General features: G+C 50.2%; 1 protein-coding gene across 1 annotated transcript; it reads right to left on the bottom strand.

The window, feature by feature from the left end:
* Window positions 1-931: 931 nt before the first annotated feature.
* Window positions 932-8,209, bottom strand: Chi3l1 (chitinase 3 like 1). Its single transcript, XM_046463673.2, has 10 exons — window positions 8,070-8,209; window positions 7,772-7,801; window positions 6,673-6,874; window positions 5,937-5,993; window positions 5,153-5,303; window positions 4,309-4,430; window positions 3,102-3,225; window positions 2,402-2,581; window positions 1,504-1,620; window positions 932-1,318 (listed from the first exon to the last, which is right to left on the bottom strand). The coding sequence occupies exons 1-10, from the start codon at window positions 8,092-8,094 to the stop codon at window positions 1,178-1,180; spliced, it is 1,149 nt and encodes a 382-aa protein (XP_046319629.1). The 5' UTR covers window positions 8,095-8,209; the 3' UTR covers window positions 932-1,177.
* Between the last annotated feature and the right edge of the window lie 5,610 nt (window positions 8,210-13,819).

The raw sequence follows: 13,819 nt of genomic DNA, 5'->3' as shown, positions 1-13,819 counted from the left end.
TCCCTCAGCCTCCACTGGCACCACGGCCCCAGACCAGCTAGGCAGAGGTCAAGGGATGAGTGTGAGAGGAGGGACTGCAAGGACCCTGGGCTACAGACAAGGTCATCCTTTGGACAGACACGGCTTTCAGCGCAGCAGTGCCCCTGGGTTACTGACATGCAGGTCACTGAGAATGTCAGAGGCTAAAGGCCATCCTTCAAAGCCCTGCAGAGAGAGGCTCCTGCCCTGGAAGGCAGGGAAGGTACATGAGAGGACACGTGTGTTTCCTTCTGGCGCTGAGGGTCTAGGGTTCAGGGCTCTCCAACCCCATCCTATGATGGGATCCTACCACCTTCCCGGGAGCCAGGAGAGATGAAAAGCTGGGATTAAAAGCATTCCTTCCTGGTGTCTGCTAGTCTTCAGGAAACAAAAATGGTTTCTTTCAACAGAAACTTAATTTGGAAGTCTGGATGGCAATGGCTTTCGTATCTGAAAAGCCATCAGCCACGCTTGGGTGAAGTCCAAGGCAGGAGAATCTAAGGAAGCTACCTTCCGCTGGGGTTTCCTGCATCCTGGTGGTGAGGACGTGGTAGCTTCATCTCTGCAAACTCAGGGCTCCCAAGCCTCAGGGAGAGGAATCCAGAAAAGATAGGGGGAAGTGAGCGCGATGGTCCAAGGTGCCACCAAGACAGACCAAGCAAGTGCGATGCACCGCTAAGCTCTTGTACTTTACTGAGCAGCTGTGGGATTAGGAAAGGGAAATGGCATAGGAGATACGATTATGGATTATGTTCCTAAACGAAGGTTTCAAATTGAGCTTTGCAGAGGGTATAATTAGTATGGTAACTGACTCTTAGGATGTTTGGCTACTTGGTGCTAGAGCTTGCCAAAATGGTGTCCTTTCATTAGGAGGGTCGGGGGTAAGCAAGTTGAAGAATTCCCCTTGCCAGGCTTGGGGGTCTATGAGCAGTTTTATTCATCAGCAGGTATGAATTGATACTGGGTCTGACATTGTGCTGGTTCCTAGACCCTCACTGACCCCACAGCCCCATCTCTGGTGTTGCCCGTGGCGCAGGCTGTGGGGAAGAAGACGGAGGCTCAGATGGGAGATCAGCAGTACAGGTGCTCAGGCTCCCGGCCAGCTGGAGTCAGAGGGTGTGGGGCGTCCTTGGACCCCACGGTATACAGAAAGACAGGGCTAAGCGGCTGAGAGTGCATCCTTGATGGCATTGATGAGAGGGAAGGGTAGATTCTGGCCACAGAAGGAGCCCCGGAAGTCATCCAAATCCAGGGCCCACACCGCGGCACCCGCCAGTTGCTTCTGTTTCAGGTACTGCACCTGGGGAGGGAGGTCCAGAGGGGGAAGGGTTGGGTTCTCCAGGGCAGAGTGCGTATGGGGATACCAGGTACCTGAGACTGACCCCCCACCAGCAGCCCAGACCTCAGGGCAGGAGGCTGACTCTGGCTGCTTGGAGCAGGTCCCCCCTCCCTCTTTGTCCTGGGGGGGTGGCCCGGTGAACTTACCTTGCTTCTGACGCTCTCCTGGTCATCGTATCCCACCCATTGGTTGCCCTTGGTGGCGTAGGGAACCAGCTGGCTGGGAATTCTATGGACTGTGGCTCCGTGGAGGAATTCACAGATCTGAGCAGAGAATAGGACATGGGTAGAACAGGGAGACTTTGCAGGACACCAGGAGAAGTCACTCCCCAAGTCTCTGTCAGCCCCTCATTTCATCTTGCAGCCTCATTCTCAGGGGCTTTTCGAGCTGTAGGCTTCATGCAAATTTATGTAAAACAGATGCAAATGTCCCCCCCAGTTCAGCTGCCATAGTCTGAGGGCTTTAAGGGATTCTGATTGGCTCCTCCATCTTTTTATTTTTTGGAGATTGAACCCGAACCCAAGGGTACCCTAGCACTGGGCCACATCCCCATCTCTTTTTATTTTATTTTGAGACAAGTTTGTGCCCATCGCCCAGGCTGGCCTTGAACTTGCCATCTCCTGCCTCAGCCTCCCAAGTAGCTGGTATTATAAGCATGTGCCATCGTTTGCCTTCTCCATCTGAAACAGGGATTTGAGAAGGCGTGGGTGGACACCGAGTACTAGCCCCTGGCCACAAGAACATCAGATGCTAGACTGGAGACCCTGCCTCTTAGCCATTGCACTTTGCTGGGCTGGAAGGAAGACCCCAGCTCTGTAGCCAAAGGAATGTTCCAGGGGTTGGTGGTGCAGACTCATGCCTGCTGGAGACTTTGGTAGCAACAGGCCTGACTTGTCTCTTCCTCCTCCTCAGGGATGTGAGGTCAGCTGGATCTGATTTTATTCCCAAATGAGAGAAAAAGTGGGGGTGGGGTGGAAGGACCCCCCTCCCCCATGGCTGTAGATAGCTTTGGGACAATCTTAGCTTCTCCCCCAATTCTATTACCTCATAGTAGGCGAGGAACCCTTCTTCCTTGGTGAATCGGCCTGGTATTCCCGGCCCTGAGATGGGGGCTCCAACACCCGTCTCGGAAGAGGACAGAGTGAAACTCCTCCCAAAGATGGGAATGCTCATCACCAGCTTGTCGGCTGGGGCCTGCCTCAGCATGTACCCCACAGCATAGTCCTGGGTGGGGATAGAGCGGGGACAGGAGGAGCAGTTAGCTGGGCTGGTGGCGCAGGGATCTGAAAGGGTTACAGTGAACACTGCACTGCGACAGGCAAGGTTGCGGTGGCACGGTGCGTCTGGGATTCCCCATTCCTCTGGGAACTGATCATGTCAGTTTAAAACGAATTTTAAAGTTCCATTCTTGAAAAGCTCCCTTTACACATAGGAAGGGATCATTATTATTTGACAGATGCAGAAATCAGGTGCCTGGCTCAGACTGCACAGCTAGCAAATGGCAACTTGAAGACAGACACCCACCTCCTAGCCTCTAGCCTCTCTCTATTCTGCACCTGCCTTCACTCAGTCCACCCCACAGCCATGAGGATGAAGGATTTGGGCCTCAGGGTTCTCATCTATAAAATGGGTCTTATAACCCCTGCCTTGTGGGATTCTACTGAAGATTGGAGGGGTTGGTGTGTGAGCCCTGGCAGGTGGCAGGACTTTGTGACCCCCTCCTTCCCTCCTTCTGGGTACCCACAGTGTTGCTGTATCTGTAAGAACGGGTATCCTTCTGGCCTCGAAACAGTGGGCTGTGATGTCCTGTGGACCCGCGCCAGGCTCCATGGAAATCGTAGGTCAGGGTGCTAATGAAATCCAGGTGTCTAGAAGGAAGGGGATGGAGGGTGAGGTGGGAAATTAGAAAAGCTCTTGGCCTCACATCCAAAGCCCCAGCAGGATGTGATCGGGGAAGCAGGCAATTGACAGACAGACCATTAACCCAAAGCCCAGGAGTTCCTGGTGACCACTGTCCTGGCTGCTGGCCCACCTCCCCTGGGCCATGCCAAGGTGTGAGCTCAGGGTCCCAGGAGTGTACTCAGGGCCAGAACAGTCCTCTCTGTTACCTCCCGCCCCAGCACATGGCTGGCCTCTATCTCACCCCAGCCTCTGCTCTCCTGCCAGGCTCACGTGGGTGAAGCAGGGAAAGAGCCCAGTGGGGAAAGAAAGAGGCCCCACCCAAGGAGCCCTGGAGGGAGGAGGAAGTCCCCTGCAGGCATGCTGGTGAGGGAACTGTAAGTGGATGACAAGAATATGAGCTTCAGAAATTTGGGACAAATTGTTGAAAGCCACCTCTTTCCCACCAAGTGATCACTTGAGACACCAAGTCTACACTTGTAAGATTCTAAGGGAGATTCTAAAAGTGGCTGGAGAGTCACTTTTCTTTCCTGCTGGGTTTGCCACTATCCTGCCTGGGCTCTGGGGAGAGATCGCGCGAGGCTTCCTATGCGGACAGGATGGAGGGGCGGCAACAGGAAAGGGGGCCGCCTGTGTGCACAGGCACGGGGGTACCTGGAGACTCCCAGCATTCTAGAAACAGGGTATTGCTGCTGCAGGGCCTCCTCCCCCAGGCCCAGCACCCTGCTCTGCTGGCCACGGGAAAATACTCTGTAATGGTTGGTGGCTTTGTATATTTTTTCCTATTGCCTTTCCCAAATACACCTAGAGAAATGCTCTCAACTGGTTAGCAACATGCCAAGTGAAAAAAGAAGGTCAGAACTCATGTTCCATTTGACAGATGGGGACATTGAAGCACAGGGTGGGAAGGTGACTGGCTCAAGTTCACATATCCAGATTTGGAAAGAACTGGGTCTAGAAGCCTGGTCTCCTGGGTCTTCATTGAATTCTAGGGTAGAGGAAGGAGTGGTGTGGGCAGAGGCCTCTGGGGGCTGGCTGGGCAGGAGACTCACTGGGATATCTGGTTGATGTCATAGCCGCTGTCAATGTCAATCTTCCCCGGGGACACAGCTGCGCTGAGCAGGAGCTCTTGTGCTCCGGACTGGGCTTCCTTTGCAAATTCGGCCTTCAACTCCTGGATGGGAGATGGGTGGGTGAGTGAAAGAGACCCAGGCGGCAGGAGGGGGAGACTTGTGGAGGGACGCCAAGCTCTCTCGGCACCTCATGGACCTTCCCTATCTGCTGGGACCACCTATCTGGCTAAGAGGCCCATCATGGGGCCACCCATCTTTTTTCTAAAAAACTGGACCAATCTCATCCTCAAACCCCATGCCCACCCAACAACACTCCATCACTGCCTGTCCTGGGGGGACCATCAGAACAGTGGGTGATGTGGTTGGCAGGCGTGTTTGCCTTTCAGTCTGTGCTTTGTTTTAGCCGGTCTGTGAGATCCTAGGATCAGGTGGTGTGGACCATCGCTCTGCCCCTGGGAACTGGAGATGCTTGGGCTGCCCCAGGTGGAGCTGAGTGCCCCTGGCTGCAGTGAATGCTGGGTAGTGGGGGGCATCCGTTTGGGACTGAACCATGGACAATGGATGCTCCATGTTCACTGACAGTGGCAGTGAGGGGTGGAGACCCTGCTCAGTCATGGCCTTCTGCCTCTTAGGACCCCACGCCCACCTCCCACTGGGGTCACAAAGTGTCTTGCTTATTCTCTAAGAGTTCCAGGGCTCAGAGGCCTTGGATCCTAGCCAGGAGGCTGAAGTCCCCCTGCCTGTCCTCAGGAGATCCTCTGTGGTGGACGGAACGGACCCACCCCTGACACCCCCCCCCGCCCCCGGCCAACCTGACCAGGACCTTGATTAGGGTGGTGTGAAGCTGCTTGTTTCTTCGTCCGGGGGACAGCCAGGCTATGTCCAGCCCATCAAAGCCATGCTCCCGCAGAAATGGCGGCACTGACTTGATGAAAGTGCGGCGCTTCTCCACGTTAGAGGCTATTTCCGAAAATCTGGGACGAAATTCACCCCCCCCAACCGTGTGTTCTCAGCATGAATAGGTCAAGTGCTCCCGGTTTCTACTGGGGCTCCTGGGGCCTGGGGAGCAGGGAGCCTGGACTGACGCAGCCCTAGGAGGGCCTGGCTGGGACAGTGTGCACCTCCAGCATTAGAAAGAGCCAGGCGCCCCTGGTTTCCAAGCCACTTACTCACCAGCCACTTCAGACAGGGCACAGCCCAAGTCTCAGTTTCCCCATCTATAAAATGGGATCATTATAATACCTCCTGGTGCTGTCATGAGGGTCACATGTGACGGAGGTGGGAAAGGGTACCTGACCCCGTGAGCATTAGGTTCCTTCCAGGCCTCGTGGCAGTAGCCCCCAGAAGTTCTTTGCTTTCAGGTCAGAAAGGTAATAAAAAGAGGTAGGGAACCAGGAGGTATACTGTGAACATGCTGTGTGACTTCTGGTAAGTCCCTCTCTCTAGACTCTGGTTTCTTGGCTATACATGAGGCAGGTCCCTGACAACAATTTAGGCCTCTCTGCCTAACCCGTCTGGGGCCACTGTACCCTCCCCCCCATAGTGGGTGGAGAGAGCCAGGCCTCCCCACTCCCATCCCTTCCTCATGCTCCAGTAGTAGGTCCTACCTTTGAGAGCCAAAGTTCCATCCTCCAACAGACAGAAGGGTCTTCAGTTTGGGGTTCCTGTGGGGCAAAGAGGAGGGATGATGGTGTGGAGTGAAATCTTGGTGACACTGAGGATCTCTGTGTCTCTATCTTTGAGTGAGGGGCTGCACTGGGCCTCTGATGACCTCCTGCCCCTGAGACTCAATATTCTTTTATGTTTTGTTTTTTGGTACCAGGGATTGAGCCCAGGGGCATTTAATCACTGATCCACATCCCCAGTCCTATTTAAAAATATTATTTAGAGATAGGGTCTCACTGAGTTGCTTAGGGCCTTGCTAAATTGCTGAGGCTGGCTTTGAACTTGTGATCCTCCTGCATCAGCCTCCCAAGATGCAGGGATTATAGGCTAGAGGTCATAGACTTGGTGGCCATTACTCTGAGATAATGCTGTCCCTTCTCGTTGCCCCTGATGGAGAAGCCAGAGAATGGCCAAGTAGGGTCACAAGCACTTTCCAAGCTCCCTGGATAGGCACCCCTAGGGGAGAGAGAGAAGGCCCCTTTCCCAGGGGAGCTACAGTCTGCCCGTCATCACCCAAATACTGCCCAACCCCACTTCACACCTCCGCTCACTGAAGCTGAGGACCCTTTGCTCTCCATCCAGAGGTGGTCCTGGGGGCCTTCACCATTCTCTTGAGCAGAGTAGCCCTACCCTGGAGCCAGCCGGCTACTCCCCCATCTTCCTCCTGCCCTGGCCAACCTGATTTTGAGTGCGTTCAACATGCCATAGAGTGTCTCGTCGTTCCATTCGAAGATGTCAATCTCATTGTTGCTTATGTTGGCAAAGCTGTAGATGATGTGGGTGCAGAGGGAGGGGCCAATGGCATCTGGGAAGCAGCTCCCGTCACCTTCCCGGTACTGGGACCAGTTCGTGTAGTAGCAGACCAGTTTGTATGCAAAGCCTGAAGGAGAAATCTAGGGTGGGACCTGGGCCGGGATTTAGCCAGAGACACTCCCGTTGAGCTCAGAGTTGAGCACCAATGGGGCGTGGGAATGGGTGGGGGGAATGGGCCAGAATCCTGAGCAGAATGAAAATTCTGACATAAAAGAGCTGGTGCACGCCCCTGCCTCTGGGGGGTTCCCTATGTGATAAAAACGAGGCCCGTTTTGAAGGCACTTGGAACAGGTCAAGTGCAGCACAAGACCACACTGCAGGCAGAAACAGGCCACGTGGAGGTCAAGGTGAAATGGGCCTCCTGTGCAGTGCAGGTCCAGGCTTCCTGGAAGCAGTGGCCTTGAGGGAGGGCAGGGACCCGGCTCAAGACAGCCAGTGTCAGAAGACACCCTGGCCTTCCTGCCAGGACCCTCCATGAGTCTTTAATGCCAAAGGGGCTCTGACTGTCTCTTCTCTCTGTCCAGATGGAAGTGTCCCTAATTGTAACCCACCCAGAAGGGCGGTCCCCAAACTGGTGTACAATATCACAATGTCCTCTCATTCTAATGACCCCTACAGCAAATGATGTCCTTTCTGGCCACTTGGTTATGGAAGACAGTGGGCATCGCTTGTCCACGTGGTCCCTGGGCCCCTGACAGTGGTGGGTCCCTCTGTCTCCTAATCACTGAACGTGAGCTTTTTAAAGTTTGTTGTTTTGAAAAAGTTCAAATCTATTGAAGAGTAAATAGTACATATCCATAACCCCAGCCCCTTGGTTTAACGAATGCAAATAGTTCTAAGCCTTTGGGGTCACTGAAGAAACTGCAAGAATGTTCTCTGGCCCAAGACCTCCTTCTCATGGGTGCTACACCTTCACCAAATGCTAGGACACAAGGTAGGGGTGGGGTGGGGGCGGGGTACTTACAGCACTGCAGCAGCACCAGGACCGCAAAGCCTGAAGGGAAATTCAGGGTCAGACTCCCTGCAAGTACATCTGAACCTTCCTCCTGCCCCCTCCCCAGACAACCAAGGCCCTACCATGAGCCTCCACACTCGATCCCCACCCCCCCACACCCCGGCTCTGCTTTGTCCCTGCTGGTCTCCCCCACCCCAGAGACAGGAGGCTGGGACCCTGTGCAATGGCTCTGTGGGGTGTCTGGGCCCTCCCACCTGAAAACCCACAATCCCCACTTGATCCAATCCCCCTTGGCTGGACCAGAGACCTGTCTGAACCACCCTCAGACCCATCCTGGCTGCAGCAGAGTAGGACAGGGGTGGCCTCTTCCCAGTGCTCAGCAGCTCCTGGTGCCCAGCTGCCCAGACAGAGCCTCTTTCCCAGGATTCACACTTCCTATTTATACTGGTCCTACTCTACTCCCCACACCCCCAAACCATCCCCTTTACAGGAACTAAGCTTGTATCAATGACGGAAGCATCAGGCTCGTGAGTGGGGGTGGGGGAGCCTGCCCGCTACTAGAGGAAGATTGAGAAACTGTGGACTTTTGAAAACTTTGCACCAGTTCTTCAAGATGCACCTGCCAACAGAAGAGCCACCCTGGAGATGACTGGGGGTTCCCAGGGTGTGACTCAGCTGCCTTTCCAAAGCCTGCTTCCTGTTATCCTGCCACAACTCGCTTCTTTCCAGCAGTTTCCGGGCTCTTCTGGCAGCTTCTACCTCTGACCAGGCCCTTGGCCAGGTTGAAACAGGGCACAACTGCATTGTGTGAGCCTCAGCAGCAGAACAAGACTGTGTTATCACCTTGCCTGACCTCCCCCCTCAAACTTTCTGTCTCCTGGCTGTACCCACAGCTGACCCAAGTCTAGGCCAAGGCCAGAAAGCCTTGAGGGTAGGTGGGGAGGGGGTCCCCCACCTCTTCCTTTTAAGCAATTTATATGCTGTTTGTTGAATGGGGGAGCCAGGAGAAAAGAGAGACATTTCTGAGAATGCTCTGAGCCCTGACACTAATTTTTTTTTTTTCCCTTTCTGAAATGCCAACAGTGATGTCTGCCAAGGGCCTTTGTAAGCCTGCGGGAAGTACTGTGGAGTAAGCACGGGAGTAACTGTGGGCCACTCGTGATGTCCCCCAGGAGCAGCGGCTCAGAGACTCTCAGAGAATCAATAATCTCTGCTCCTCTCTCAGTGATGCTTTTGAAATCCCAGCCCAGTGAGGCGGCTCCTCTCTAAATCCTTCAGTGACTTCCCATCACTTTCAGCAAAAGAACAAGTGTAGCTGGGTAGTCAGATGCTGTGTTAGCATGCCCCAGGGCCTGATTTCCACACTCGAGCCACCCAGAACAAAACAGAACAGAACCACAACACTCACTGCTTAGTGAGGCTCTGCATGGTTCAGCCACTGTTTTTTGGTCAAAGATGCAAGACAACTGCACTCTTTGCAGACTAGAACTTAGTTAATAGGCAGCCAGTGGAGAAAAGTTCAGAATTCTAGGAGTCAGAATGGGTCCGAGAGCTTCCCAACCCAGTCCTTCTATTTTTACCATACCTTTAGGTAACTGTCAAATGCCATCCACTTGGCCCCGCAGCCTCCCGGGGAGAGGCCTCTCCCCATCCCTGCCTCTCGTTTCTCTTCCTTGGAAACTCCAACAGCCCCTCCCGTTTGCTGTTGAGTCCATTAGCAGTGGATGTTCTGCATGGTACTTGGTGAGTACTAAAAAGTCACCACCTCTTCCTCTAAGGTGACTGGCTTCTTTTGTACTGATGATTGACAGCAATGACAGACCATGAGAACTTTTCCCTGTTCTTTTGGAAGCACGGACGCGGGGACTTCCTTGCATCTCTGATGGAGATAGTATACAGCAGACTGGGCAGGCAGACATTTCCCCCACAGAGGATAGGATGTGAAAAGAGCATCTTCTACCATTACTCTCTGCTTTTGTTAAAAATCATCTCATATGTTCCACTGGCCATTCCTGTTGTCCTGTGGGCCTTCGGGCTCAGTTTGTTGATTCCACATTCTCCATGGAAATAGCATTGTCACAACCAAGAGTCCAGACACTCCTTGGCCTGCCGCAGCAGGACTGGCCAAGGGTCCCATAGTATATCACCTGCTACTTCATCTCAAGCCATGCTCCCCCAACCCCTGTACTCCTCCAAGCATGGCTCCTTCTCAAGCCGTGTGCTTTTTCTTCTTTCTCCCACCACAAGGCCTTTGTGTATACCACCAACTTGCCTGTGCATAACTATGAAGGGCCTGAGATTTTATGCTCTTGCAAATTAATGAAATAGGCAGCCACAGTTTTATGAATGCTGACAGATTCTGCTCCAGGGACAAAGGACTTTTTAATCCTTTGGCAGAGCAAGCAGATGAACTTCATGTTTGGGCCACTTGCCCTTGGCCCCCAAGTCCCACGAGCGTGACGCTGGAGCAGCCGGGAGGATGCTGTGCTTGCAGCGGTTCCGTGACAGCAGAGGGACCCATAGTTTAAGGAACTTAGATCTACAGCGAGCAGGAAGCCTGCCTCACCTTGACTTTGGAAAGAGATATTATCTTTATTATTCTAGACAGGAAACAACTCCAGAGGGAGATACTGTTTCCATCTCCAAGGCTGTTTGCTCTGCAGACATCATTGAGAAGAGCTTGCTCGGCAGACAGTGCCCTGTGGGGGACACCTGCACTAATGCAGGCAGCCCTGGAGATGCCCCCAGTACCTGCCCTTCTTCAGCCAGTTTATCCTCTTCATCCTTCAGACTGAAGCTTGGCCACTCCTCCGGAGAGGGTGGACTCCCCTGGAGCTGTCAGATGCTTCCTGCCTCGATCACTAATACCCAGCCCAGCCCAGCCCAGCTCTAATCATACCCCCACCCCATTTTTTTTTTTTTGGTGTGTGTGTGGCAGGAGGAATAGAAAAAATCTTGGGCAGGAAGAGACTGTCATGGAAGAATTCAAGAGAGGTTGAGACGCCAAGCTTGGGGCACGGTGCTTGATGCAGGATCAGGAAGGAACTTGTAGGTGGACATTGCCACCCCTCACAGGACATGTTCCCGGGACCCCTGACATGGCTTCCCAGGCATAATCATTTTGAGGCTCTCTTCCTCTTGTAAGGGGTGTCATTGCAAACAGGTAGAGTTAATGCTCCCCCAAATACCTGAGCAGGGAGGTCTCTTTTCTGCATGGAGTTCTCTCCTTCCAAGTGGGGAGTAGCTGCCAAGTAGGAATTGAAATTCATTTCTAAGTCCTCAGCTCCATCTTGGTGTCGGCCCAGAGTAGATGCTGTCACAGACTCAGAGGCAGAAATATTTGGATGAGAAAACAATGATTTAGGAAGGGTGAAGGGGAGTGACATTTCCTGAAGACAGGCTCATCAAAAGCAGAACAGCAAATACTTAGAGGGAAAAAAATGATGACCAAGGTTACCTTGCTCATAGCGGAAATCTGTAGCCTTCTTATGTGTTCCTTATAGTCAGCCAGCGTGGCAAAAATCAGGATAAAACCGTTTTTGTCAATGACTCCATACTTATAAGAAATAGTCAAGGCTTGTGATTTTGGAGTCCATACCCCACCTAACAGCCTAACCTGTTATTTTTGGGTTTTCTCCAGTTTCGGGTTGTCCCACCTCCTCCCTGCAGTGGTTCTTAGTCATGAGTGAAAGAGACCAAAGTGTCAGGTTTTGCTTTTACTAATCCCTCTTCCCGGTGGGCAAATTCTTGTCTTTGATTCATGGATTTGACCATGTAAGTTGCTTAACAATTTTCTGACTCAGTTCTATCCAATTGATATTTTTGTTTGTTTGGCCAAGATTTATTTCAATTGGCATAAATGTATTGTCCATTCATATGTAAATATTTTCTTTTAATATGGTTAGCAAAACCAGAGTCAAATGCTAGTTAAAGCTTTACAGTGGGGCTGTGGCTGTGGCTCAGTGGTAGAATGCTTGCCTCACATGTGTGAGGCACTGGGTTCAATTCTCAGCACACATAAAAATAAATGAGTAAAATAAAGGTCCATCGACAAATAAAAAAAATATATAGTTTAAAAAAGACTTTAAAAAAGCATTACAGTGAACTTCTGTCTGGAAAGCCCTTATGATTGGGAATTATAATAATAATTATTATTTTGTAGTACTGGCTATTGAACCCAGTGGCACTCTACCATTAAGCTACATCCCCCCAACCATTTCTCAATATTTCTTAATATTATTTAAATATTTTTCTTAATATCTCTCAATATTTTTTAAATTTTGAGAGAGGGTCTTGCTAACATGCCCAGGCTGGCCTCCAACTTGTTGGAGGCCTCCTGCCTCAGCCTCCAGGGTAGCTGGGATTACAGGTATGCATCTCTGGGCCTAGCTGGGAATTTTATGTGTGAAGTATGGGAAGTCCTTATCAACACTACTTTCTCTAAGATCTTCATGTTCATTAATATTTCTGGCCAGACAAGAAGTGAAATTGTCTGTAACCCATAAGACTGGAATTTCATAAGTCATATAGCTATACCAGTGTCTTCTCAAATTTCATAGGTGTTCTTTTGACATGTAAAGTGTGGCCTTTCTTTTTTAACCTTGAGCTTATCCTATGACAGTAGATTCTTTGCTTAACCAAACTGTAGTCAGGCTTCCGAACCTCCTCCCTTCTGTATTCCCTTGTAAAATCCAGTTTTAGCAAAAATCCCTGCCAAGTCAGTTAGCAAGAACCCCCCACCCCATCCTCACTACCTATCCAGGATTCTCCTTCTCCACTACCCCCCAGGTAACATCTGATCACCCTGACAAGTCAGAATCCCCCAACCCCTGCCATTTCCTTAAGTCATTTCCCTCCACAGACCCCCACCCTGACCCTTGGCTATAAATCCCCTCTTGATCATGCTCTATTCAGAGCAGAGCCCACTCTGTCCCCCCCACTGCAAGACCCTGCAGCTGTGGTCCCCATACCCATTGTCATGGTCCTGAATAATGTCTGCCTACCCGTGCTTTAGTAAGTGTCACTGGATATTTTTTTTCTTTAACACATATTTAATTAAATGGAATTTTTGGCACAGTCAATATCTAATTATATTCTGGTAGTAAAAATGACAGTTTCTATATAAATAACCTACGTGATCACAGTCATTGGTTCCATCTAGAGGTGGATAAATTACACCAGCTTATATAGTTACATTTTCCCTTTTGAATTTATAGAACCATGCATTTGGGCATAAAAAATAAAGAAACTTGTGAAGGTACTTTCCTTTTATACTTGGTTGTCATCGGTTTGTAAATAAGACCCATCCATGTGAGTTATTATAATGTGCACAATTAATTGTTTTTAATGTTCTTATCCTGATGATATATTAACTTATAAGCTATATTAAGATCTCATGGATTTTCTTTTTAATTCTGAAATTTGAAAGTTCCACTTAAAGGGCATTTCAGTGTGCTATAAGTATAAAAATAAACACTAGAGAGCTGGGGCTGTAGCTCAGTGGCAGAGTGCTGGCCTAGCATGTGTGAGGCACTGGGTTTGATCCTTAGCACCACATTTAAAATAACCAAATAAAATAAAGCCATGCTGTCATACACAACTACAAAATTTAAAAAAAAATAAACACTGGATTTAAAGAAATAAAATGAAAAAGGTAAAATATCTGACTAAAATATTTAATTGAAATATTAATCTTGTAGATAAATTGGGTTAAATAAGATATTGTTAAAAGTTTTGAAAATTTTATTCCAGTTTGTATAGATATGTTAATTGATGTGAATCATAAAGAATTCCATTTATTTCATCCATTTAGTCCTAAGATGTTAATTTTTATTTTGTTGGTCTTGCATAAGGTATTCCACTCCTACAAAGTTGTATGCTTTTTGATCAGTCTCTTGTTCAACTCTGTCCTTGTAGCAGGAAAGCAGTCATAGATAATAGTGACCCAAAGAACATGATTGCGTTCCAATTAATTTTCATTTAAAAAACCTGACAGCCAGTTGGATTTGTCCTAAGAGCCACAGTTTGCTGATTTTTGTTCTCGAATCCAGACTACAA

Source organism: Marmota monax, unplaced genomic scaffold (genome assembly GCF_021218885.2).
Source record: "Marmota monax isolate L192 unplaced genomic scaffold, Marmota_monax_Labrador192_F-V1.1 WCK01_AAM20220418_F8-fsc00099, whole genome shotgun sequence".
In the NCBI taxonomy this organism is placed as follows: domain Eukaryota; kingdom Metazoa; phylum Chordata; class Mammalia; order Rodentia; family Sciuridae; genus Marmota; species Marmota monax.
The sequence above is the reverse complement of the archived record's forward strand: the minus strand, read 5'-3'. Positions and strand labels throughout refer to the sequence as shown.

Excerpts from the sequence above, each read along its gene's own strand:
- Chi3l1 (XM_046463673.2), bottom strand. The coding sequence starts at position 8,094 with ATGGGTCTGAGGGTGGTTCAGACAG. Across the intron at positions 5,994-6,672 it reads TTGAACGCACTCAAAATCAG|GAACCCCAAACTGAAGACCC; the intron begins GTTGGCCAGGGC and ends TTTGCCCCACAG. Across the intron at positions 1,621-2,401 it reads GGTTCCTCGCCTACTATGAG|ATCTGTGAATTCCTCCACGG; the intron begins GTAATAGAATTG and ends TTCTCTGCTCAG.